The sequence below is a fragment of the Rhineura floridana genome, chromosome 3 (genome assembly GCF_030035675.1).
Source record: "Rhineura floridana isolate rRhiFlo1 chromosome 3, rRhiFlo1.hap2, whole genome shotgun sequence".
Lineage (NCBI taxonomy): Eukaryota > Metazoa > Chordata > Lepidosauria > Squamata > Rhineuridae > Rhineura > Rhineura floridana.
In genome coordinates this window covers 15,542,240-15,570,170 of record NC_084482.1, presented here as the reverse complement: position 1 = coordinate 15,570,170, position 27,931 = coordinate 15,542,240, and the positions used below count along the sequence as shown (strand labels likewise).

Genomic DNA, 27,931 nt, shown 5'->3' with positions numbered 1-27,931 from the left:
GGATCAGTGCAGATCAGCCAAGGAGGAGGGGTTTTCATCCCCTCTCTGCTCATCAAATGATTGATATGACAACTGGGGAAGGAGCAATTTACACATCCATCAGGATGCTGGACTCCGCCCACCACAGCACTGTGCCCACGTTGTTGTTTTTTCTTTGTGCCACAGTCACCAAAGTTGGTGGAGTTTTAAGGGACCACAAAGAATTGGGGGGGGCAAACTGAGGGATATCCAACCCTGCTCAAAAACCAACACTATGGATAATAAGCAATGTTGTAAGACTCAAAATAGGATAATATAAAATATCAGTTTTCACAAGTTGGAGACAGTACTTGAACACTTTTATCTCAGATTTGTTTTTGGGTTTTTTAGTGTTTACTGTTAACCTTTTGGGAACAGAGACCACTATCCCCCATCAGTTTCTCCCTTCTTAATCTGATGCGTCCGACGAAATGGACTTTAGTCCATGAAAGCTTATCCCATAAGAAATTTATTAGTCTTTAAGGTGCCTTTTTGATGGAAACTGGGGGTCACCTCCAGACTGTCACTATTTTGTGGAAAGGATTCAAGTGTACCCTGGAAATTTAGGTTTGCACAATTGAAGTGAATTGAAGTGCTCTGTCACCCTAGTGCAACAAATCCACTTTTTAAAAAACCATTTGTGTTTTGTAGTGAAGAAAGTGATGGGAAAATGCACTGGAAAGTGTGGGATGAACAAATGATTCATCGGAAGAAACATAAACACCTTGGAAGCAAACCAGGACAAATGCTCAATAAACAGTGTGTCTGAAGCAGGTAAATATATCCATAACGTACTCTGAGTCCTCTGAAGTAGAGTAGCATAAAAGCCTGCAGTTTGCTCCCCTATTTCCCTGAATGGCAGGCAGCCTATTGAGGTCAGTGTCCTTGTATAGAGAAGAGTTATGGTGCCTTTTGTAACAAACTGTTTACATACAGAAAACATTCAGGTTGAGCGGATGTGGACTCAGCACGCACGCAAACAGTGCTAATTGCCAAGCAACATCAATCCAGCTCCCCAATATTTTGGAATCTCCTCCTGCCAGCTGCATCCTCTTAACAACCTTTTCCATCAGACTCCAAACTCAAACCCTCTCTACAACCTTCAGACATCTTTATACATCTTCCTTTCCTTCCTAAGTCAAGTGGGGTGTGAAACAGGCTTCAGGGGTTCTGAGTAGATACCACCGAAATGGAATTAATCAGGGCCCCCACATGCCAAGCTATATCATAATATAGAAGGAGAGGCCATAAATTATCATCAAGGAGCAGGTTGAAGGATATCATCAAGTCCTCTCACAGGGGCTGAGAGACTGAGGGATAAACTCCACAGGGAAGGGCCATGCTTAGTGGTAGACCATCTGCTGTGCATGCAGATGGTCCCAGGTTCAGTCCCCAGAATCTCAAGATAAGACTGGGCGAGACCCGTCTGAAGCTCTGGAGAGTCACTGTCAGTTGAGACAAGACTGAGTTCAATGGACCAATGGTCTAACTCAATATGAGGCAGCTTCCTATGTTTCTATGTTCATTATTCATGCTTTTTTTTAAAAAAAATGTGCTAAAGCTGGCCACTTTTTTTTTGAAGGGAAAAAACCATAAGGAGCCCCGATCTGGAATGTGCTCCCAATCTGAATTGGGCCCCTACACCACTTTCCTGCCAAAAAACCCACACACAGCCAACTGCTATTTGCCCCTGAAGATACTGTTTACTACAAATACCACCTTGGATTTTTGGTGGGAAACTGGCACAGTGTCTCAAGCCGGCTTTGGCACAGGGGAAGGGCCATAGCTCAGTGGCAGAGCATCTGCCTTGCTTGCAGAAGGTCCCAAGTTCCATCCCCGGCATCTCAAGGTAGGGCTAGAAGAGACTCCTGCCTGAAACCCTGAAGAGTTGCTGCCAGTCAGTGTAGACAATACTGAGCTAGATGGACCAATGGTCAGACTCAGTATAAGGCGGCTTCCTATGTTCCTGTGTCTGGGTTGGGGATCTACATGGGTGCTTTTCCTTCAAAAGTAAAGTAGCTAGCTTAAGAATGCTTTTTTTAAAAAAAGCACAAATAATGTAACATGCAGTTTGGCCCAGAGCTATGCATCGGGAAACCCTGGTTTGAATTTTGCCGTTGCCATTAGCTCACTAATTGGCTTCTCTCTAAGCCTCAGTTCCCTACCTGTAATATGAGGCTAATAATACTGACCTACTCCACAGAGTTATTGTAAGGATTACAAGATAAAGCTTTTGAAGTGCTCTGAACATTCTAAAAGAGCTATACAAATGCTAAGTATTATGACTTGTTTACAATGCAGTAGTAACATAAGATGAGTGGCCATCACAGCTTGCATTTGGCTTCCATTGTCAATGGAAGTCAAAATAAACTTAAATTAAAACTCAAACCAAACCTTTTTATTATTTTCCCCCGACCATTTTTTTGAGTCTGTGTAAAACATATAATGGAACAGAACCCTAAAATAACATTTAAAAAATAGATTGCCTATTCAGGATAAAGGTTCAACACAAAAATGTGGTGGCACACTCACTTGCTCCTACTAAAATGAATAATGAATGCATAGGATTTATATCTGGGTTTCCTCTTTTGTTATGTGTGTTATGGGCCTCCAAGTAGACTGCGACTTATGGCAACCCTATGAATCAGCGACCTCCAAGAGCATCTGTCACGAACCACCCTGTTCAGATCTTGTAAGTTCAGGTTTGTGGCCTCCTTTATGGAATCAATCCACCTCTTGTTGGGTCTTCCTCTTTTTCTACTCCCTTCTGTTTTCCCCAGCATTATTGTCTTTTCTAGTGAATCATGTCTTCTCACTATATACAGTCTAAAATTACCTTATCTTTTATACTCTGTCTTCTGAAAGGGTTTAAAATCAGGAAACAAGAGAAATTTATTTATTTAGCTGAATTTATATCACTGCCTTATAAGTTCCTGCTGTTCAATTAATTGAGGAAAGGCTCATTTAAATAGCACCAACTGCAAATATGTTGAAAATATAGTTGGGGTGGGTGGGTTCCCCATGCATGCTTCACAGTACCTAAGAATTATTGCTAACACCTTTAGAAATTCATTTATTTCGCAATTTAAAGCAAACCTACCTACTTTACACTCCCCAAACCAAAATGCACCTGAACCAAAATGCACCAAATTCTCCAAATTTTGTGATGCAGTTCTCTAACAAAAATGCATACAAAAAGTGTGCATACAATGTACTGTATATATTAATGAAAACCACACAGAAAATTAATGCATTTTTGTATAACGCGAGTGAAATTTGCTTGCAAAAATGTATAATTAGGACAAATGTAAACAAAAACGTGTATGAATTTTCTTGAGGATTTTATTTAAAAAATCACAAATTGTAGAGCAACTGAACTTATGACTGGCAAAATCAGAAAGGGAGAGAAGCTGAAATTGAAAGATTTGTCTATCCCAGCAACGCTTGTCACAATAGACCCACACACTTGTTCCACCCTGCTTAGCAATTCAGCACTGTAGTATGAATCATATTTAAGATTTCCCACACAAACTAGAACTGACGTGATTCTGGAGGCATGCTGAAATGGTTACTGACCTGGAATTCACTTGAACTGGATCCAAATCGGAGCAACGTCAGACACAGTGAACCAGAACTGAATCAAATCATTTATGGTTGACTCCCTGATTACTAGGGATGTTGTGCATTCATTTTGGAACCAATGAAACTTTGATCCAAATGGGAAACACTTTTAGTTGTTCCAAAACAGAGGAGGGAATGTCACTTAGGAAGCTGCCTTATACTATTAGACCACTGGTCCATTCAGCTCAGTATTTTTTACATTGACTGGCAATGGTTCTCCAGGATTTCAGACTGGCGTCTCGCCCAGCCCTACCCGGTGGTGCCAGGGATTGAAATTGGGACCTTCTGCATGCAAAGCAGAGGCTCTAGCACTGAGCTACAGCTTCTATTTGAGACTCACATCTGTACCCATTAGTACCATGTGGGCTGTGTTTTCCTAAGCCCCAGCAAATGTGGCTATAGACCTGACTTGGGCAGCCACTGTGGGGCGCGCTCTCTCTCTCTCTCACACACACACACTCACACACTCACTCACACACACACACACACACACACACAGCTATTTCTGCTGCAAAGTCAATGATCCTGCCACAGCAGCGAATAAATAAACAAAGATTTTTAAAAGTTACAGAGAGGCAAAAATGTACTTGAGTAATGAGACCAATGTGCCCTTGGCAAAAATGCACTGAAGCTAATGCGATTTTAACGAACGAGTCATAAAGTGCATGAGACCTTTGAAGTACAAAAATGAATGTAATTACAAGAAGGGGGTAATGTCCTTGCACGCCCCTACTGATTACATGTCAGCGTGGTGCGTGTCTTGTTGCCTGCAACACTGTTTTTTGTCCCTACTAGCAAATCAATCTTTAGACTAGAAAGCCCCACAGGCAAGGTTAAGAGGGCTTGGAGAAAGCGGAGCCTTACCAAATGCTCAATACGCCGGACTGGGGCAGTGTTCCTCCTCTTGACATGTGGGAAAAGGGGGAGAAGAAGAGTAGTGAGATTCAAAAACAGAAACAAAAAAAACCCCTGTAGCTACCGACAGCGTGGCGCAGTGTCTTTCCCTGAGAAGCCAGGCACAGGAACGTAGGCAACTTCCATGGAGGACCGGCTGCTGGGTTGTGTGAACTATTCCATGACAGCTTATGATCCTCAAACGAGCTGAATGAGAAGTGGGCAATGGCCATAGCTGTGCTATGCCTTCCTACTAGGATAGCCTTTGCCAGCCTGGTGCCCTCCATGTGTTTTCATAGAATCATAGAATAGTAGAGTTGGAAGGGGCCTATAAGACCATCAAGTCCAACCCCCTGCTCAATGCAGGAATCCAAATCAAAGCATTCCTGACAGATGGCTGTCCAGCTGCCTCTTGAATGCCTCCAGTGTCAGAGAGCCCACTACCTCTCTAGGTAATTGGTTCCATTGTCATTTGGCTCTAACAGTTAGGAAGTTTTTCCTGATGTCCAGTCGAAATCTGGCTTCCTGCAACTTGAGCCCATTATTCCGTGTCCTGCAGCTCCCATCAGCTCTGACCATTGGCCATGCTGGATGGAACTAATGAGAGTTGGAGGTACCATGGAAGCAGCCTCTGAATGAAATAGTACATCTATTATATGCACACATATATATACATATTCCCACTTCCTCTCCACCCCTCCCCAAGGTGAGCGAGTGATGTTAGATAGTCTTTGATGCCAAAGAGCTGTCCACATATTTTGAGCAAAATCTTTTGAGCCCTTCCATTTGAGCTCTGCTTGTCCCTAGCAGCAGGACATTCTGGGCAGCCTTCATGGGAACCAAAACTCAGTCAAGAACTGATAATCAATTACTCCCTGCCAGGCAGATATTTTTAATTCACTATAATGCATTGAAGACTACCTCAGTTATTGGCAATCCAAGTCTAAATGATATGAGAAAGAAATGGCACTACTACTGAAATGACACATCTATGTCATATTCTCCCCCCCTCTGCTGCCCCTCCTGCTACCCCCCCAAATAACTATAGTACAATTAACCCATTGCTTTAATGTGCATTTCCACATCCCTGTTACCTGCAGCCAATGATGCAGAGCAGGATCAGGAAAACACAAGTGATGATGTCACAACAAAGAGTATACATATTGTAGAGGGGAAGGAGAAAAACTCGATAAGGGGATGTGATTTTCAGTGGCAAACCCAAAGTTGTAATTTGCAGTTCCCTCCTAAGTGAACTGCAAAGGATGCTAAGAACCAATTGGTCCCTTATGGTCCACCTTGTTCACTGAGATCCTCTGATGGGCACTTTTGGTGATTTCCCACACGGCCTCTGAGTTTCAGTTGGCTTTCACTAGGGACCAAGCTTTTACTGGGGTGGGTCTTGCCCTGAGGAACTCCCTACCAGTAGAGATTTGGTAGGAACTATCTCTCTCTTCTTTCAGATGACTTTTGAAAACTATATGATTTAGACAAGCCTTTGCAATTTGAATTTTCTCTTTTTACCCAATCTGTATTTATTGGTGTTTTAAACTATGTTTTTATGACTGTTTTTACTTATTTTTATTATATTTTATCAGTTGTACCACCTTGATATACTTTTATGAAAATGTGGATTATAAATATTTCAACAAATAAAATAAATAAACTCACTACTTAATTTGAAAACAAAAACCCACGTCCTCATGATCTGTGGTGATCAGATCCTACAATTCACACAACCATTTCTTCCCTTGACAGTGAGTTAGCGATGGCTTTGCATGGCTCAAGCAGATTGTAGGCTTTGACAGGTGTCAGGGCATTTGGGAGCTTGCCATGCCCTGGGAAACGGTTTCAACAAATATGCTTACCACACTAAGTGTGGCACCACCCTCTGGCAAGCATGATAAGGACACGTTGCCTTTCCCTTGTGGTAGAAGCACAGTGGGGGAGGGGCTCATCCAAAGGTACATATTTGGAAAGTAGCGCAGAAGAGGGCATGCTTCTCCCTGGCTCATTCCGCTGGAAATGACCAGAGTACAATTTTTGGGCAACAAGCCCAGCCCAGAATGGTTGACCCCTGCTTGGGAAATCTTTTGCTTTGCATGGGTTGTGCAGCCAGAATGGCAAGTTGCAACCTTTTAATGCCCAAAAGTTTCAAAAGATTGCCTCGCTGCACCAAACACAGTGACTGACAATTTCATTGTGTTCACAAAAGTGTCATGGGATTCAATTCCTGCCCCATCCCTTGACCATTTAACGGATAGTTATGAATATGCTGTAGTTCTGCTTTACATTTCCTGGAGACTGCTCGGCTCACACTGCCTTTACTGTCTGTTCAGTTTGGCACAACCTGAGGGAAGCAGAAACTGCCATCAGGATGGGGAAGAGGCTATGGGCTTTCTGACAGTTGTGCTTTAGAGAGGATACACCTGCTCTTTCAAGCTCATTGTCAGTGCAGTGAAAAGAGGCAAGGCAAAACCAGGGGCCCAGTACCCACACTAAGGCTGCACACACACCATACATTTAAAGCACATTTGAAGCACACACCCCTCAAAGAATCCTGGGAACTGTAGTTTGTTAAGGGTGCTAGGGATTGTCGCTTTGTGAGCAGTAAACTACAGTTCCCAGGATCCTTGGGGTGCTGCTTTAAATGTATGATGTGTACACAGCCTTAGGGAAGAGACACACTCATAGTTCTGCCAGTTCCAGTGTGTCTCCACCTCGCTTCTGAAAATGGAGCCACACAACGTTAGTCAAACCCCCACCCCTTTGTAAATCGCTTGAGTACGTTTTTAAAAAAAATCACTTCAAAGAGATTTCACAGCTGATCAGCAGATCAACCTGTTCCCCCTCCAGGTGTAGGCAACTAGTATGTTCACAGCCTTAGACATTTGTCTGAAGCGGTGCAATGGGAAGAGTGGCAGATTTGTGTACCCTTCTCCTGCCACTCAGCAGCCACCATTTAGTGATGGGACATTGCAGCTTTGCCGCAGCAGCAAAACAGCCCGTAGCATTCCCACACTTTGCTCTGAGGAAGGATCGCTTCTCAGAGCGAGGCATAATGGAAAATGTGGCCCTGGAGAGTGCCTGCGTCGTTGCTGCTTTGCTGTGACAAATACTGCTTAAGGTTTACTGTTGTTAAAGTAGCATTTTCTACCACTATGGCAAAGCGGCTGCAGAGCAGACACTCTTCTTGGCCGCCTCATCCACAGCACCTCACCTAGAGTCTTTCCTTGGAGAGAGTCATTATCAGGTTTCAGGCCCTGGAAGGCTTCAGCAAGCATGCCTGGGCTGTTGCAGTGGAAGAGGAGAGAAAGAAAGGGGAAACACAGCAGGAGCAGGAGGTGTGTGTGAATGACAGCAGCAGCTCTGCCTCAGGCAGTAGATTGTGTCGCACTGACCTTGGGCACAAAACCCCTCAGCACAGAGCAGTCAGGGGTCTCTCAATTCCAGAGATTAAGTTTGGGATGGAAAATGGAGGAGGGAGCAGGTGTAGGAAACCTTTGGCCTCTAGACGTCGCTGAACAACTCCCCTCATCTCTGGCCATTGGCCATGCCTGCTATGGCTGATGGAAGCTGTAATTCAGCAACATCTGGAGGGCCAAAGGGTCCTCACTCCCCACTCCTGCTATAAGGCAGTGATTTTCAAATGTCCTAACCTGAGGACCTCTTCTGCATCTATGTTTCAGCTCAAATATATATATATATGTATGTGTTGCAGGGGATTCTGGGAGCCTGTATCCTCTCAGCTCATTCATACAAGCCAGGCTTCTTCAGACTAGCTGCTGCTCTGTACAAACTGTTAGTCCTAGAATATTCCTCTGCAGTTGAGCATTACATGGGACAATCAGCATTTTGCCTTGCCATTACTAACATGGCTCCGGCAATCAAGGAACCCTTGATAAGCATCCAAGGAACTCTGGGCACCCACAAGCACAGTTTGAAAGCCATTGCTGTAAGGACTGATCTGGAACAGCCTTCTCCAACCTGGTGACCTCCCAGATGTTGGACTACAACTACCATTATCCCTGGACATTAGCTATGCTGATGGGAGCTGGAGTCTAACAACATCTGGAAGGCACCAGGTTGAGGAAGGCTAGTCTTGAAATACTCCCTTGAGAACTGCTGGAGGTGACACACAATGAATAATTGTTTAGGATTTGCAGGGATTGTGAAAGGAGAGGAGGATTTTCCAGTAAGGGAAGCTAGGCAGTCTCCTGCTGATACAGAAGCAGAAAGAAAGTTGACAGAGAGAAGAGACAAGCATAGCTGGGGTGGTGGTGTTTGATCAAGGTCTTGTGTTGGCCCACTGAACATCCTTGTATCTCATATCCCTAAATCTTCCCTCCAGCATTCTGTGGGATTCCACTTATTTATTTCTTAGATTTATATGCTACCCTTCTTCTGTTGTGGAACCCAGAGTGGTGTACATGTCGTTCCCAGGTGATCTCCAATCCGGGCACTGGCCAGACCCAGACCTGCTTAGCTTCAGCCAGGTGGGAGTTTCATGTGTCTTCAGACCATACCTTTGGACTACAGGCAAACTTACCTCCCACCTTCTGGATGAGTTCACACATGCATATTGCTCACTAACCAGTAGTGGAAAATACAAAGTGATGATATGCATGTGTGAAACAAGCACCACAGATCAAATGTAACCGACAGCTTACATATCACCTGAAATGTGGAACACTTAAGGCTCATCCAGACGACTGTAAAATGTGTGACATGATCGCTTTGTGTTCTCATTATTTTTCGGTCGTCCATATGATGCCGTGCGCTTTTGCGCATTTTCACACGGTTAAATCTGCTCCTACAATACCGCAAATCATGCGATTTGCTTTTTTAAACCGGGAATCATCCACTGTACCTTCAGGTGCTCGGATGCAATACCGCGGACTTTACAGCTGTGGGCGTTTGATGGGCGGTTCTTGGGCGGTTCCCCATATCCCTTCCCTCATTCTCAACCAATCATGTATTTCCACTGTTGCGCATGTGCGCAAATGTCCGGGGAAAGCCCGGGAAAAAGGAACCTATCAGAGCAAACTGGGCAGCTGCTCAGGATGAGATCTGCAATTGTGGTTGTTTGTAAACTTTTTCAAGGGAGAAAATGTTTATCTTTGCCTAACCTCCACCTCCCACCCCTCACCCCCGCATCAAATGTCCTTCTTGAACTTATTGGTCTTTGCTTCCAGGCATCCAGAGTCAAGGGGGGGGAGAGAAGAGAAATAGAGGCTTTCCTCTTGGATTACAGACACACACTCACCCTTAGTCAATTTCGCTTTCCTGCCTGCAAGGCTACTCTCTTTGAGTCTTGTCAATTTCAACCACAGCCTGCAGGTTCTCCACAGCCCAGCTGAGCTGAAAAGCATACAGTCGCTTTTGCGAAATATCTCAAATACAAGCAAAAAAACCCACACGAATTATTGGCATATAAGTGGCTTGCTAGAGCATCTCAGCCACCTGCAACCATAGAGACTGGTGGTCTACCTTCCTAGACATGACACATCGTTACTTGCTGTTCTGGAGAAATAAGTGGAATTGCAATCATGTGTATCTCCAGAAACGTTAAAGGTAAAAAAGCATACAGTCGGTTTTGCGAAATATCGCAAATACAAACAAACAAAAATACAGGAATTATAGGCATATAAGTGGTTTGCATGTTTCTTTTATCAGAGGGAACACCGCAAAGCCTGTGCTGGTCGCTTCAGCGCAGATTGAGACAGCAGCACAAGGGGCTGTTTGCCTGCATTCCCTGCCCGGGCCAAGAGCGGCCACCCATTGGGCAGCATTCCTGCCGCCGAGCCGCATAATGGTCCGGGGCTGAACCCTGCAGTGAATGAGCCCAAGGGTTATGGGGGGGGGATTCGCCCGGCGATTACAAGCGCTGATCCCTTGCACTGTCCACAATCCCCCTGGACGGTCAGGGGCACCTGGATACAGCCTGGGTAGGTAAGAGTTAGAGCTGGGGTGGTGAACCTGTTGCCCTGCAGATGTTGTTGTTCGCCTCAGGCTGCATGGGCAATGGTCAGGGATGAAGGGAATTGTAGTCCAACCATATTGGAGGGCACAGGTTCCCCACCCCCGATTTAGATTTAGTTCAGTTGCTAAGAAGCCAGCAATGGCCATGGTGAAAAATAATGACCAAGGGGGGTACTGATACTGCAAGCTCTCTTACTGGACAAACAAACACAACATAAATAAGGTGCATAACACCTTTTACAGCAGTGGGTCTGAACCTTTATTGAATCATGGACCCCTTTGAGAATCTGATGAAAGCTATTTATTTATGAAAGCTATAAATAAATAAATAAATAGATTTTACAGAGATACTGATTTTTTGTGCTCAATTTCATGGACCCCTGAATACCACAGGTTAAGAATTCCTGTTTTACTGGATTATTTGGACAACAACAAAGCAGCAAACTTTCAGGTTATATGGAACTCCTCATCAGGCAGAATCGAAAGTAGATCATTTACAAGGTTTACTGAGAAACAAAGCATGCATTCCAATCTACTTTAAGCCAGGGATGGGGAACCTGTGGCCCTCCAAATATTGCTGGACTACAATTCCCTGGCCATTAGCCATACTGGCTGAGGTATGATTGGAGTTGGAATCCAGCAACATGTGGAGGGCCACAGATTCCCCATCCTTGCTTTAAAGAGGTGGGGCCCCTATGAAAGCACACCAGCTGCATTTTGCTCATTATGTACAATCGTCTCCCTGGGAATGTATTCATGGGGAGGAAAGATCTGTAGGTTTAGGGGGGAAGCTGATAATACATTGCACAAGCCAACTGGGGATTTCTGATATCACATCCCCATCCCCCCCACAACCCCCCAACTCTGGTACCAGTTTTGTCAGCTGGAAACTGAGCGTATTTATTTATTTATCATCAACGTTTTAAAAGTTCCAAACAAATGTCAAATTGGATTGGGGGGGGGGTTGCAAGACAGACGACTGAATCAGTGTTTTTTTGCTGGTACTACGTATGTCTGACAGACCCTTTGCAAAGGTGAAGCGGGCCTTGGATGGGTGGGGAACAGCCAGGCTCACTCTTCCTGTGAAAAAGCATGGGGAATCTTGCATTTAAAACCATGTACGCTGCTGCCATGCTAAGTGCTTAATTCCCACCCTCACCAACGCAAACACAAGATACAGAGCTCCGTGGGGATGAGAGGAGGACATAGGTAAGACGCCAAACAGACGGTGGATGGCTAGACAGCCGCACTTACCAGTTCAGGTGGAGGGAGGGGCTGGCAAGGTGACGCTACCTGGAAACAAGAAGAAATGAAGAATGAAAAAGCCCGACTGCGCACCCCTGGTAGCTCAGCTTGGAGGCCGCACAGCTTGCCTGCATCCCCACAAACGGAGCTTCGCAATGACGTCCCACCCTCTCTCTCCACCCCAGGAGTTGGGGCAGGGGGGAGAGAGGTTCTTGCTCAGTTCCATGGATTGCCTCTCTAAGAGGCAGGATCTGTCTCTTTTTCCCCAATCAGGGTGTTTGCTTTGGCCTCAGCTGAGCCCTTCTAATGACGGCGCACACATAGGCGGCAATTCATCACGGCCAGGAGGCAGCACGGCCAATGTAGCAGGGCTGGGGGGCGGGCTGCTATATATAGAGAGAAACGTAAACAGGCTGCACCCCACACCCAGGAGGGCAGCACAGAGAGGTTATTCAGCCCTGTTCCTCTCCCATCTCCCCTGACTTAGCTGCCTTTGCATCCCTGGGTGACCCATGAGAGAAGAAAAGTGCCGAGCACCAACTGCTTTGCCTTCCTCAGGTTCTGGCATTGCAGCTTGCAGGCAACGGAGAACTCTCTCCCTCCACTGTTAGCCTGGACTAGCGACTAGGCCATGTCAGCCTGGGCTCCAGTTGAATTCAATTGCTGATTTTCACACACTCACTCACACACACACAGGTATGCATACATAAGCATTGTTCCAGATTAAAAACAGTGCACAGTTCAGGGTAAAGCTAAACATGACATGTAAACATGTGTAACAGATCCTGGACGGCCATAGTAATTTGTTAGAGAAAAGCTGTTTCAGGAGGGTGCAATATGGAACAGAGAAATATTAATATGCTTAATGCTTTTCCTGCCCATCACTTTTCTGCCACTTTGTCATCTCAAATGCTCATCTCCACCCACACATAGATATACAAGCTGCTCTCTGTCCCCCATGGGGTTCCAGGCACACACCTAAACGCAAAAGCTAAAATGTGAACAGCCACATTTTTAAAGTTCTAAGTAGAATATTTGTGAACTAGGCAAATACTTCTGCTGAGATATTTATTTGCTTCCTAATAAGAACGCCAAACATTAAGAGATGTACGTAAAAGACCCACTTCAGTAAATAGAAAGATTCTGTTCCAACTTTCTTTTTATGTAAAATGTGCTTTCAATCAGAATACAAGAAAGGTTTTATTTAACATCCTGAGGACAGAATTATGCATGGTGTGAAGGAAAGCTTTTCTCCCTCTCCCATAACACTAGAACTTGTGGACATCCAATGAAGCCAAATGTTGGAAGATTCAGGACAGACAAAGAAGGTCCTGCTTCACACAGCGCAGAGTTAAACGATGGAATTCGTTTCCACAAGAAGTAGTGATGGCCACCAACTTGGATGGCTTCAAAAGAGGGTTAGACAAATTCATGGAGGAAAAGGCTATCAATGGCTACTAGCCACGATTGCTATGTTCTACCCCCACTGCCGGACACAGTATGCCTCCGTATACCAATTGCGGGGAATTCACAACTGGGAAGAGTGCTATTGTGCTCAGATCCTGCTTGCAGGCTTCCCACAGGCACTTGGTTGCCCAGGATGCTTTGGTCTGATCCAGCAAGGGTCTTCTGGTGTTCTTAGATAGAGGGGCATGCCTCTGTACTATTAAACCTCCCCAAATTAATTCCGTTTTAATGTTAGATATACCACTGTACCTAAACACAATTCATATGGATTTTCTGGATCCCCTTTATTCAGTTTAATTTCCCAACATTTTTTGATGAATTTGGCTGCCAGGAGCATGCGTGCATGCGTGCGTGCGTGCATGTGTGCGTGTGTGTGTGTCCCACACACAGATGAATAATATTATTTATCTAATCACACATGTGGAACTCCATATATACTAAATTTTGTGTAGAATCTGCCACAGTATTTGACTGATTAAAATTCTCAAGCTTTTGGTTTGCACTTATGCAAAACACTTTCTACTTATCTTGCTTCTGAAGACATGTTTTGAGCAAAACATAAGCTGTGTGTAGGAGAAAAAGTCTCTGTGCCCCACAAGATAATGGGCCACCACCTCATCTCTTATGGCCTCCTCCATTCTAAACCTCCCTCCCTCCATTATGCCACACTTTGCTGAAAGTTCCAAACTGGTTCTGCAAAGATTGAAAGACCAGGTTCAGAACAGTCAGAATGAACAGGCTTATACAAGTAAGTATAGTTGTGGTCATTTTGTTGAACTTGTAAATTTTAGTATGAACATGGAGTTTCTGAAATACCTCATCCATTTTTCCTGCCCTCTTTCACACAGTGTATCATTAATGGCCCAGGTTTCCAAATGGAGGCTTTTTAGGCTCTCAACGTAATTTTAAAATCTCTCTGACAAGAGTGATCTCCTCCAGTAGCCCATGGGATGAGGAGGAAGAAGGAAAGATAAGGGGGTGTCAGAAAGAGAGTGAGAGAAAGGGAGAAGGGGTATCATAGAGAGACAGAGAGAGAGAAGGGAGAATCAGAAAGAAGAAGAGGTGAACATGCCCAGTTTTGGCTCTGGCAATGCCCACTGCTTGATTCGACCCCACCCCCAGTATGCAGCCTTAAACAGATTACCCCATAGGGAATGCAGCCCTAGACAGAAAAAAAAATCATCTCCCCTCCTGCTTTAAACGAACAAGAGCTGGGATGCCTTTGGCACATATGCGTAAATGGTCGCTTTTCCATTCAGAAAACATATGAGTCACATGCAGGAAAAGACTGGGTCGCTACTTGTGTGTCTTTGCAGGGGAGGGGGAGAAATGACTTATACACACATACATCTTCTGCTACTGTCACTATATACATGTACTCTGTACATAGGGGTTGGAAATCAAGTACAAAATGTCTTGTAAGAAATAAACCCTATGTGCAATCCTTCCGAAGAAGCTCTGTTACACAAACAAAGCCTTCCCTGCTCCTGTCTTGGCCACATTCCATCCCTAAGTGATCACAAGATTAAGAAGAGTTTATTTATGTTACTGCAGTCAGGACATGGACAGTTCCCTGCTCCTTATCATGCTCCCAAGACATGACCAATTGCTGGGCTACATATGAAAAAGGGTGCAGGTAAGAGTCTGAGTACTTGCGAGGCTCACATGCTGTACATCAATTGTACTTTCAATGCAAGATACCCAACATCAGGAAAAGAGTCTGGGAGTCGTCAGAAAGAGCCAAGTGTCCTTTGTAGGCCACAACCAGTCTATGCATGCAAGAACGTGCTACAGAAGAGGAAGACGAGAAGAAGGCAGACGTGGCTAACCTGGTGCCCTCCGGATGCTTTGGACTCCAGCTCCCATTAGCCCCAGCTGGCGTGGCCAATAGTCAAGGATGATGGGAGCTTTAGTCCAACACCACCAGGAAGGCACCAAGTTGGGAAAGGCTGTGGTAGGTACACGTGGGAGAAAATGCAAAAGGGATATTGAAGGTGAAACTGGTAGACGCTATGTGGGAATCAATGGGGGGCTGGAGTTTGGTAAGGGTGGGCGAGTTCACGTTTCTAATTTCTATGTACTTGTCCTGAGTTAAATATCGTCCCTGTTTGACTAAAGAGATTTTGAAGAGATTTTGCTAATGCGAGTTACTACAGTTTATTTATTCCATTTTTGTTTACTTTTCAGCTCAGTGTGTACACACATTCTGCCAGCTAACAATATAAAATCATTTTTAAAACACACACACACAAACACAACAAGTAATAAATTTCCTTTCAAAATATTTTTTCAAAGCAGGAAGACAGCAACCACACCTTTTGTTAATCCCTAGTGCCTGGTGGAATAAAAAGGCCTGCTTCTGCAAGGTTAAAATAAATGGTAGTGAAATGAATCTTCTGTGGGAGGGCATTCTACAAAAGAGGGGCCACCAGAAAAAAGGTCCTGCTCTTGAAAGATGAGCTAATTTCTGCAAAGAAAGCAGCTCTGAGCAGGGCTTCATTAGAATCCTATGATTAGATTATTGCAGTTCACATTAGATGGGTGCTTGTAAGGAGGAAGACATTCTCAGAGGTATTCTAGAACAGTGTTCAGTGACCTGGTACCTTCCAGATGTTTTTGACTACAACTAGTTGATGGTGGAGAAGGGTGTTCTAGACTATGACAGCACCAAATACGCATCTTTGAAAAATCTCAGCACAAAACATTATCTCCAAAAGTCTCATTCTAGTTTTCCCCTCACATTTCCTTACTGTTTGCAACAGTTGCTGCTGTTCTGAGGTCAACATTTCCCCTATCTGTCTTCCTTCCTTGCATGATCCTACTCAGTCAGGGATCATGCAATAAATGTGATGATACTGTTATGCCACATAGCCAGTTCAGAGCAAGGTGAAGAAATACAACCTTCACTCGGTGCTGGTGTCAGGGAGAGAGCCGCGCTTTAAACATTTCCCCACCTAAAAATGTACAAAATGGAGCTTTTCGTGGGAAGTGAAAATGTTCACAACATGCACCCTCCATTTTTGCTCAGCCCTGTCCTGGACACACCCAGTTTCAGATGTCAGAGCAGTTCAGGCTCTTTCAGTCTGAATGAACAGAAAGCAGAGAAAAGATTTCAATACTGTGTTAAAGTGGAAAAGCAGGGACTCAGGCAAGTGGTTCCTGGTTGTGAGAATAGGGATGTTACAAGTAGGAATGGGTGATTCTGTCCATTGTGGTTTCTCTCCGTTTCTCCTTTTTCCAATCTTAAGTTTAGTTCTCCATGTTACCACATTAGTTTGCAATTTTTAAAAAAATCATAAAAATTCATCAGCATTTCAGTGTAATTTTCTGCTAATATGCATGTTTTTATATGCAATTTTGCCCAACAGACATATTTTTGCAAAGCACTTTCCCCCAATAAAATGCATTTCTGTGTGCTGTTTTCACCAACATATGCATTTATATCCTAGCATATGCATTTTTGAACACATTACTTGGCTGGAGAACTTCCGTGTAAAATTCAGAGAAGTACTAATTTTTTGATGGATGGCTGTGTTTCCATTTGCATAGTTAGAAAGTGCTAACTAGGTAGATTCGCCGTTCAATGAGACCTGCATAGAATTTCTCCCGCATTCCTGTATACCAGAGAGTGTTTCTAATAATAACTGTGAAATGCTGGATATTATTGTGAGATTATTTTTTAAAAATACAGAACCACACTGCCTCAGTGATTCCTTTGTTTTTCATACCTGGAAAGCTGTGAGGTTGAATCAAACCATACGGTATTACTGGGGCATCAGAAAGCTGGTTGTTGCTGGGAAGGAGGCCAGCTCCTGCCTCTGTCCAATCATGTTTGATAACGGAGAAGCCAGGGGCAGAGAGAAGCAGGAGGGCTGGAGTGCAAATTGGCAGGGTCACAGGCCCTTGCCAAAAGCAACTATCAACACAACAGCAATTACGCTGTGCATGAGCGAGGATACAATTAAGTAAGCAGGTACTGTTAAAAGGGATGCCCTGCTGGGCTATGGCACAGGGTATTCTTTGCCAGCTCCGCCTTAAACAACAAACAAACAAAGAGGTATGGAGGGTATCTTCTCTTCTGAAGCCTTGCAGAGACAGTTTAATTGGTCACATTATTATTAGCACCCCCAAAGGCAATTAATGAGCATTAATCGACCTGCCAGCTGTTGCCCTCTGGATGACTGCCTCTTCTTTGCCTCTCTATCTCAAACAGCTAAACTCCCTCTCTGAGCAGAGCTTGAGAGTTCTGAACATGCAGACCATACTTGGGTGCAGATCAGGCTTCTTGAAACTTGGGTACGCCACACCTGAACGTTATCAAGCACCTAGTGGGTTAAATTATATGGCTGATTGTGCATACCTCTCAGAGCCTCTTATCTGGGTTTGCAATCAAAATGGAGCCCCTGTTGAATATTGTATTCCTGCCACTTCCAAATCCTGATTCCAGAAATTATAAAAATACGAATGATGGATTTTTATTAATGTATTCTCTGCATTCTCATTAAATTTTATCATTTTGCATCCTGTAGAATATAGATGTCAGGAATGGCTGGCCACCTGTCGAATTTGGCCCCATGGGAATATAGGGAGGTAAGAACCTGGCTTGCTCACTAGATCCAGTTCCCTACCCCTGCTCTCTTATATCAATCAATTGTTTCAGAGATTGGAAGGGGGTGAGGATTACGATTATAAATATGGGGCTTAAAATAAGAGACCTAGGAATGGTTGATTAATGGCCCATTCTCTCCCTCCCTCCCTCCCCCTTCCTTTCTAAATTGTTTTATGCCATTATTGATGGGAAATGGAGTCAGAAGGGGGGGGAAATAAATGTTACAACTTGAAACCAGTTTTCAGAAAACCGTAATAGTCAAAACAACAGAGTCTTGTGGCCCCTTGAAGACTAACATATAAATTAAACTAAATAAATAAATAAATAACAGAGTTATTATGGCATAAGCTTTCAAGATCTAGAGTCCATTTCATCAGATGCAGGAAGCGTTACCCAAAGACGGAAGGTTTACATCATAAGGCGGCTCCACAACAGCCGAGAGAAAGGCTTTCAGTGTGGCTGCCCTGTTTTGTGGAATAGCATTCCTGTTGAGATGTGCTATTTGTAGTTTACAGAAACAACTTAAGACTTTTTAAAGGTCTCTACTTTGGGTAGTTATCTGTATTGCTTTTAAACCTATTTTTATTGTGTGGATGTAAATTGCCTTGAGAGGTGACAAATGATTCAGTTGCAAGAGCAGCATGTGGGTAAAGAGGGGGACTTAACAGTGGAGATACAAGAATGCATCTCAATGTCTTTCTCTTCTGCTAAAAGCAACTATGGGCTTGGATCAGCACCATGACACGGGGGGGGTATTCTTAAACCTTTACCCCCCTGCTATGTCCCAGATCAAAATGACACACACTTTGGATCTTTGATTAGCCATGGAGAGGAAAACATTAGGCATGCCATGTCTCATTTGGCCCTCAGAAGAAAATCCAACAAATGCAAATTTTATTTTCAAACAGTCCTTTAAATAGCCTGCATGGTCAGGAATAGCTGCCAGACAACCACACAAAGAAGGGGTTTTTTTTAAGTTAGGCTTTGCTTTCAGCCACAAATGATTTTTTTTATCACAGAAAAGTGTGGGCAGGCTGGCTAATAAATACATTTGGTGAGCTAGTGGCTGGAGGGCCTATTTGCAAGCCTGCTCCCAAGTGTACAAGCCTAAAATCACAGCCCCAGGATTGCAGTTCCAAAAGGACACAATTAACACATGCATCGACCCATGGCTTTGACTGATTTGACAGATTAAAAGGACATGAATCAAGCCCGCACAGCTGGAACACTTGAAGTGAACCCAGGGCAGTTCATCAATGCCTTGTTGACCTATCTGTTCATCCTCAATCTTCTCCCATTTCCCATAAAGGCATACAAGTCTTCTGTCTTTGGTTCTCTCTGCCATACCATGCCCCGCTTCATCTCATCTCTGCCTCCCCCAATATACACATGCAGTCATACACACACACATACAACCCCCATCCCAACATTCTCCTGTGGTCCAGTTATTGGAAATATTTGGGATGCAGAACAAATATTGCACAAATGATGTTCTGGAGGAAGCTTCTTACCGCCTCCCCCCTTCCTAACCCCTCTGCTTCATTCCTCTAGCAAGCCCTGGCCTGGGAAAACATCTGGACCAGCCCATGGGAGGCAGAGGGGAGGTCACCAGGATGTGGGAAACTCCAGCAGAAAGTCGAGCCTGTATAGCTTAACAGGCCAGCTAGGCAGCTAGTGGGCCTCACAGCCTGATGAGCTGGGCTGCTTCTTAACAAAAGGAAGACATCACTGTTTTTATAGCATGTTACATCTGCAAAGTACTAGGATAGGCAGGCCTCTGAGTATGGAGGGGGGGTTGTATCCCTTTCCTTCCAGATGCCAGAGACAAAAAGCAGTGAAGCATATGAGCAGAAAAGGAGCTTGTCCAGGTCAACATATGCAAACCTGAGCCATCTTGGACATCAGCCTTCCCTTCATCTCTTCTAAGGATCTGCATGTGCAGAAGAAGGATATGGTGGAGAGGGGTTGTAGGTTGCAAGGGATAACATTTTTGAATGCTCCGCTCTATTAAACCAATGCAAATGGCTCAATTTAAAGTCCCGGTATAAACAGCTGGTATAGCACAGTGAGGAGGAGAGCCTGGCTGGGAGTTCAGAGGTTGTGAGTTCAAATCCCCGCTCGTGTCTCGGTGTCAAGGGCCAGCTAAAGATCACCCCCACAGTGAGTGGCTCAGGGGCTACATGCCTGCCACCGGTGCAGCCACGGGCAAGCTGCAGAGTCCCAAGGAGCCCAGTTGCCCCCAGCTGGCACTTGCGGACAAGGAAGGGGCTGGCTTGTGCAGCTGTAGCAAGCTGGGCAGGCCCTCGCTAGCTGGGGAGGACTAGCCTCAGAGGGAGGCAATGGTAAACCCCCTCTGAATATCGCTTACCATGAAAACCTTATTCATAGGGTAGCCGTAAGTCGGGATCGACTTGAAGGCAGTCCACCACAATGTTGCAGTGTTGACTTTTAAAGGCATAACAAGGTATGGGGAACCCCAGGCCCCGGGGCCAAATGCAGCCCTCCAGGCTTCTCTGCCTGGCCCTCAGAACCCTCCCTGGGCCTCACCCCACACTGGCCCTGCTTCGTACCCCAAGTATTATTGCCTGGCTGGAATTAGTCCTTGAACTCTGATACTCTCGCTCGTCTGGATGAAGGACAGAGAGGGGTGTGTGACTGTGTGCAGAAAGTAGGGATGGATGAGAAATTCTATTCAGCTCATATTTCAAGCGGAATATATCAGATGTGTACTTTCTGAAACAATATGAGAACCAAAACACAGCCCTCCTTTGAAATTCGCACTGAACTAGATTTTGCAATGTAGTTCACCAACCAATGTTTACAAAAATGCATATGTAAGGAGAAAGTGTGCATAAAAATTATGTGTGTGAAAATAACAGAAAAATGTATTACATGACAAGAAATTGCTTGCAAAAATGGGTACATTAGTCCAAACTACAGATTGCTGAAGAAATTTGAAGAACTGAATTGGAAGAATGAGTAACTGAGAGAACTGAAACTGACAGCTCTTTCCATCTCTACTAGACACTGGTCTACTGAACAACTGTAACATTTCCATGTGTTGCTCCATTCACTCTTTCCTCTGCCCCTAATCACCACTGGCACGTGGCCCCCGGAAGGTTGCTCAGGAGGGAATGTGGCCCTTGGGCTGAAAAAGGTTTCCCCACCCCAGCCATAAATGGACTGGAAACAGGTTAGTTGAAAGACTACCTGCAGTCATGTGAACCTGCCCAGGCCTTAAAATGGCTTCTGAGACTCTGCTTGCAAGCCCACCATCAGACTACCAGGCACTAGAGACAGGACGTTTGCCATAGTAGCCTCATACCCTTGGAACTCTTTCCCCAAATAAGTTTATTAGTTTTCCAAAAGGACCTTTGATTTTTGCTGTTGTATTGTTTTGATCTGCTTTCTTTTAAAAGTCCTGCAATCTGGGTTTTAAGATGTTGCGATTTCCCAGTTATTGTGATTAGTTTTCTTTTTTTTTTTTAATTTGTTTTAATGGTTTTAATAGTCTTTTGTCAGCTGCATTGGAAAGGCAACATAAGTATTTTAATTTAAATTAAGTTAATATAAACAAAAATATCCCTGCAAGTAGAAAATCAGCACAGCAAGGAGAGAGCTGAGCTAGATCTGGCCTCCCTGGTAAACAGTTAGGCAGTTTTTGTTGTTGTTAGATAACAAAACACACACACACACACACACACACGTCCAGGGGCTTTGGCTGGCTGATAAAGAGATCAAATGCTGGACTAGATGGAGCTTTTGGTCTGATCCAGCAAGGCGGTTCTTGTTATGCACTCACAGTGAAAAGCAGTTCCAGATGACTTGGAGAAGCAAGCCAATCCATGCGCCAGAGGGGAAGGCAAAAAAAGTAACATCGGGCATTGTGGCTTGCAGGGTGGAAATCCACCCCACCTCTAAGTACAGCAATCAGTCAGGCACTGTGTGAAGAAAGCCCACCTTACTGAATCACCTCAAAGGGATTTGCATTGGGCACAAGGCCACGCCATCAAGTATTCTTACTGTTCCCAATGCCTCCCCTGAATGGCCTCCTGCCAGCCAAAGTCCAAGGACAAAACTCTTCCCATTTGGGGAGGGAGGGAGGGAGAGAGAGAAATTTAAGGGATTCCAGGGAGGAGACAGCAAAACAAATCGCTCTAGACAAGTCATGCAAGAGCTAAGCCATATGTCGTCAGGGAACTTTTGGCAATTTCAAAACATAGAGGAAGACGTCTACTAAACAGTAGAGGCAAAACTCTTTTTCTAAAAAAAAAAGAGAGCTATTTATTTATTTACGACATTTTGTATCCGACTTTTCAAAAAGACACCTTTCAAGTTCTGCTTAGAACCATCGTTCCCAACCTGGATTAATCAACTCCCACCATCCTTGACCATTAGCCATGCTGGCTGGGACTGATGGGAGTTGTTTTGGCCTACCTGGAGAAAACACCAGGTTGGGGCAGAGTGGCTTAGAATCTTCCTACCAGAATAAAAGGTCCCCTCCCATACTTTCTGGAGTATCCCCCCCTCGCCCTCTAGAGCAGATTTTGGGGTGAGGGACATGGGAACTGCGGGGGAAATTGAGTCAACAAAAATCACCTCTTCCCCCAACCACCAGTAGGATTCTTCCATGAATGGCCCTACCTTTTGTGGGAAGCAAAGTATGGATCCAACCCAGTCTACATCCATTACTATAAATTGCCCCGAACCTTAGAAATAGTAACATTAAGAACCCCTTTTCTGAATCAAAACATGTAGTCCAGCATTTTGTCTCCAACAATGGGCAGATGTCTCTGGGAGGCCCACATACAGGACATGAAGGTGACCACGGCCTTCCCTGTGTACTAATCCCCAGCATCCAGTTCTCAGAATGTTATGGTGGTTAGAGCGTTGACCCAGATTCACACCTCTTGTTTAGCCACAAAGCTCACCAAGAGACCTTGGCCCAGTCACTATCTCTCTCAGCCTAACTCACCTCACAGGGTTGTTGTGAGGATGAAATGGAAGGGTTGGGGGAGGACCACCTTGAGCAACCCAGAGGATTGGCAGAATATAAATGTAATTAATAAAATAATAAACACTCCCCATTTAACTGTCATGGCTGATACCTGGCCAATGGGCAGGATATAACTTAATAAATGAGTAAATAAATAGCAACAAATAAACAAATAACATAATAATTATTTTAGTAAAAGCAATCCCTTTGGGGATTTGTTTTGTTTTGTTTTGATCCATCCATTCATCCTTAACCCCCCAAATGACCCGGTTCCCACTCACTAGCATTCCTTCCAGGGGCTGCTGCCCCCTTGCGATGAGGGAAGAACACACATCTCCGCTAGAAGAACAGCCCACTCTTCCTACCCACCTGTTTGCAGATGCCAGTCCTACGCCAAGTCTCCTGCAGCAGCTCTTCTTTCTACCCGCAATCCAGTGATCAGTCTAGCTCTGCAATCTAGCTTTTTTCCCCTCTGTCCAACGGGGAGTCTCCCAGAAGAGGCACCGGCAGTGCTGTGGGAACCAATGACTGCCCCATGGATGAGGGGCAAAACCTACTCACCCCCCTGCTTTCTCAAGGCCGTCACTCTCCCTGTCCCCAGCTGTCCTCCTCCCTTCCCCTGTTCTCTCTGAAGCTATCACTTCTTTCCTGAGAGCAGAGCTATGTTTGCAGAAACAGCTACTGATCCCGAGTTTTAGAAAAAAGGAGAGAGAGAGAGAGAGTGAGTCCCAGAACAACAGCAGCTTGAAGTTAAGTGGCTTCTCCTCCAGCTGCAGCCCTTGGCCCAGCTCCAAGGCAAACTCCGCTCCATAATTACACAACTTAAAAGAGCGGCCCCATGCAGGCTTAAAGGGCCAGAGGTCTGGATCTCACAGGAGTCAAATGGCCCAGCTCCTGGCATTGTCCTCCCTGAGTTAAGTCGCACAGGGATGTGGCACCCTTTGACCAAACCTGTTTGTGAATACACAGCCCCTGGAGCCGTTCCAAAAAGCTGTCATGTTTTGTGGCCCCAGGATGTCAGGACCGCATGGCCCAGAAGAGGAAGGAGATATTGCTATGGTTTCCTTCCTTTCCCCCTATTTACATGATCTGGAATGACAAATCTGGACCCCAGTTGGTTTTCTGTGGGAAGCAATTCAACCATGTGATGAGCTTTCCACAGCCTTCCGGTTGCAGTGCATAAGGACATAAGTAGAGCCCTGCTGGATCACGGCAAATGCCCATATAATCCAGTGTCTTGTTCTCATAGCAGCCAACCAGATGCCTCTGGGAAGCCCACAAGCAGGAACTGAATGCAACTGCCGCTCTCCCAGCAACTAGTATTCAAAGGGACATGTTGCTGCTCCTGCAAGGTGTGAGGTGTCTGCTTTGGGGTGTATGGGGTCATATAGAGTGAGGCTGGGGGAGAAATTCAATTCAGTTCACATTTAAAGCTAAATTCACACTTTCCGAAACAATATGAGGACCGAAACACAGCCTTCCTTTGAAGTTCACACTGATCCTAATTTTGTGATGCAGTTCTCCAGCCAAACAATGTATACAAAACTACATATATTAGGGGAAAGTGTACATAAAATGAATATATTAGTGGAAATAACAGAAAAACACATTACAGGAGACATTGCTGGCAAAAATGTGTATGTTAGTCAAAACTGCATACAAAATACGTTTATTCAGAGAAATTCACACTAAAACGTCAAAGAATTTTCCTGATGATTTTTAAAAAGAATAGCAAATGGCTACAGAAATATGGAGAACTGAATTTAAGATTGGAAAAATGAGAAACTGAGAGAACCAACGTTGACAGATCCTTCCATCCCTGGTATAGAGGTAAGGCAAGTGAATCAAGTAGAGAAGAGAATGACAGCTTCTGGGCCTACCTGTAACTCTGCAAGCCTGGCTGCAAAGATATGACAGTGACAGGCAGTGTCAATACAAAAGAGAAGCCGGGGGGGGGGAGAGATGAATGATCTGAGAAGGAACACCAGGTGCTGTGGCACTGCTGAAACTAAACCACTGAGACCTGATCACACAGGAGGCCACTGGAAGCCCCAAATCAAAGCAGGAACAGAACAAATGTCTGATGGTCTGGAGGTAAAGAAGCCTTGCTGAAGCTAAGCAGGTCAGTGCCTGAACGGGAAACTGCATGGGAGGTCTCAGCATGCTGTCTTCTTTTCCACAATGGGGAAAAGGTGGCATAGAAAAATAGTACACGTGCTGTGGTGTTTGCAGTTTGTTTTTTTAAGACTGCAAGATTTAACCAATTTGATTGGCAGATTTACCTGTTGATGTTATCATAAAATGTTTTTACGTAACTGTAAGCCACTGGGGGGGGGGACTTTGGAGAGGTGGCAGAGAAAGCCTCAAATGACTAAAGAAAGGTTCAGTTGATTTTACAGCACAATCCAAATCCTCTTTGCACTGGGCTGGATTGGGTGAAGGTATCCGCTGGCCCCTGCCCATCCCTGCTGGCCTCCACCAGCATTCGTCTACAGAGGGACGACTCCATTGCTCCACCAGCATGGAGCTCCTCCTTCTGCCTGCCAAACAGGTGGTGGGTGGAAGTGCTCAGCAGCCGCCAGCATAAAGCCTTGAAATGGACATGGGGGGGAGCAGGAAGGGGCTAAACCAAACCGGGATCAACTGGTACACTGATCTGGCACAGCAATCTGCCTGCCCCCACACCTTCTGCCCCATCTGGCATGATTGGCAGGGGTTATGGATGCAGTGGCAGTCGGAGGGCCCTGTTAAGCCCAGCTGGGCAGAGGCTGAAATTAGGATCGTACCCTAAATCAATGAGGGCAAATATTACGTCGGTGAGACATCATATTTAGGGCTTGCTTGTTCATTTGGGGAGGGGAGCTATTATGGTTCTGATGTGTTACTGCAAGGAGTGATGGGAAAGCACCCTTCTCCCTCAGCTTACAATAGACGGATGCTCTGCAGTGGCAAGTGGGAGAAAGAAGCCTCTGGCACATGGTGTGCTGCCCTGCAGTCTATCAGCATAGCCCCTTTAGTTTGAGAAATGAAATGGGCAGGGCAGGGCCTTTTCTGTTGCAGCCCCCACCCTCCAGAATCAATTACCATTGTAATTTCCCCACAGTGTGATCACAACAGTGGCAACTAGGGAGTAAAATGGTTCTGCAGTCAACTGCATAGCAGCACATAAGGTGCAGGGGGAAAGCTTTCCTCCCTCCCTTCTCCCTATTTGCCACCATTGCCAGAGAGGGGAGAGAGATCTCTGGCCATAGGCTATTCAGTATCTGTAGTGATGGGACAGCTTCAAGTGGCAACTGATTCCACAGGATGGGGGCTGCAACAGAGAAGGCCCTGCCCCACCCATTTCATATCCCAAGCGAAATGGGCTCTTTAGCAGCAATGGGTAGACTTGCATGAGGAGAGATGTACTCCCTGTGCATGCAGCAAAAAGCTCATTCCCATTCAAATAAATACAGAGTGGCTGTATACTATAGCCAGCATGGATTTTTCGCATTCTGCAATGTTAAATTGAAAATACCCCCCCATGCCGCTCTGATGCTTCCCATAAGCTCATTTCAAAACAAAACCTTACAAAACTTATAGTCCTGAATTCAGTTCCCAGGATTCTTTGGGGAAGCCATGACTATCTAAAGTGAAATAAGGTCTGGCGTGGGTGTGGCTGCGATTAGGCAAGCTAAGCAGCTGTGAGTCTGGCTTTTAGAATGCTGACAGGTGGTTCTTACTGAGCATGCTCAGACTTATCATTGACTCCAATGCTAAATTTCTTAAATTAATTAAAAATCAGTCAGGCATTTTTTTAAACTTTTAAACTGCAGAAGATGAAGGTCAGAGTGCGGGGCAAGGTCAGTAATAGGATTACAGGTACACTGTGAATATGGCTGATTTTTTATTAATTTCAACAAATTATGAGAACTCTGACAGAAAAAACTCCAACAGGGGTCTGGGTTGTTTGTCTTTCTTTTTACACTTTGAACTCTTGATTCTCTGACTGTTTTGTGTATAGCCATGAAAAAGCAACAATTTATTTAGTTCAGATAGTCACTTTAAATATGTTTGATTTACTTTGCAATTTTGGTGAAGCTTCCTATAGTAAATCATTTTCTTTTGTTCCTGTTTCTGTGAATATGGGAGGTACAGCAACACCTTGCAACACTAAAAAATCTCCAAAAACAATTGTGGAATAATGGCACTAGAATAATGGAATATTCTGCAGAATAGTTTCCAATGCACATGAGGAATATCTCAGTTTGCACAAGATAAAACAGTGGGAGGTGAAATATATTCTAGCAAATTTCTAGGTGTGCTCTATGTTTTTAACTGACCATGCCCACCCTTCCTTAAGTGGAGTGGCTTAAGCATAGCAGGCTGAAAACATGCATCTTGGGCAGGCCAAGTTTGTTTTTTCCAATAGCTAGATTTATTGCTTAAGCAGCAACATATTGTAATCAGTCTAATTTTACATCAAACTGCAGTTTCAGATTCAACTAATGCACCCAAAATAGAAATAGAAAATAACCTCCAGTTTGAAACACAAAAGGCTGTCTTCACCATTGTATGACATCGACCAGTTAAAAGGTTTTGAAATTATTAAAAGAAATTTTACACAGATTTCTAGGAAGATTAATGAGAGAAATATAATTTTCTAGGTTAGATTCTCTGTAGAAACAGTAGTAACATAGGAAAGAAGCAAAGTAAGAAGAACACCAACAAACATACAAAAATGTAATTCTCCATCTTTGGAGATGGCAGGTGTTGCCACCACTCACCATATGCTCAGAGGCACGTTACCAAATTCTTCCAAGCTACACAGGAAGTGGACTGTGAAAGACCAACCCAAATTGTGTTTGCATTTTGACAAATTTGTAGGGCAGTCCAATATCTCAGAGAGGAGTTCAGGTCTCCTGCTCCCCTGGTGCATTCACTATAGCTGCCCAATTTCCCTGCTTTTAAAAGTTTGATAGAAATATCTGTTGGCTATAGGTACGTTCTTAAACCGCAGGGAGTTTTTTGCCTATTAATGAATAGATATTAACTTCCATGTTGGGAGAAAAAAAACCCACTAAGGAACTCTCATGGAGTGATGAATATGTTTTTTCCCCTCT

The 27,931-nt window shown here is 44.5% G+C and overlaps 1 protein-coding gene across 8 annotated transcripts in view; it reads right to left on the bottom strand.

The window, feature by feature from the left end:
- Positions 1-27,931, bottom strand: part of TNS2 (tensin 2) — a 183,979-nt gene that overhangs the window by 46,171 nt on the left and 109,877 nt on the right. For 5 of the 8 annotated variants that reach the window (XM_061614590.1, XM_061614598.1, XM_061614595.1 and 2 more), the window contains exons 4-5: positions 11,767-11,805; positions 4,504-4,542 (exon numbers count right to left, since the gene is read on the bottom strand). In XM_061614590.1, coding sequence (XP_061470574.1) covers positions 4,504-4,542; positions 11,767-11,805 — 78 coding nt within the window. Of the gene's footprint in view, positions 1-4,503; positions 4,543-11,766; positions 11,806-23,198; positions 23,579-27,931 lie in introns of those variants that run through there. The other 3 variants (XM_061614597.1, XM_061614596.1, XM_061614592.1) reach the window with 3 other exon arrangements.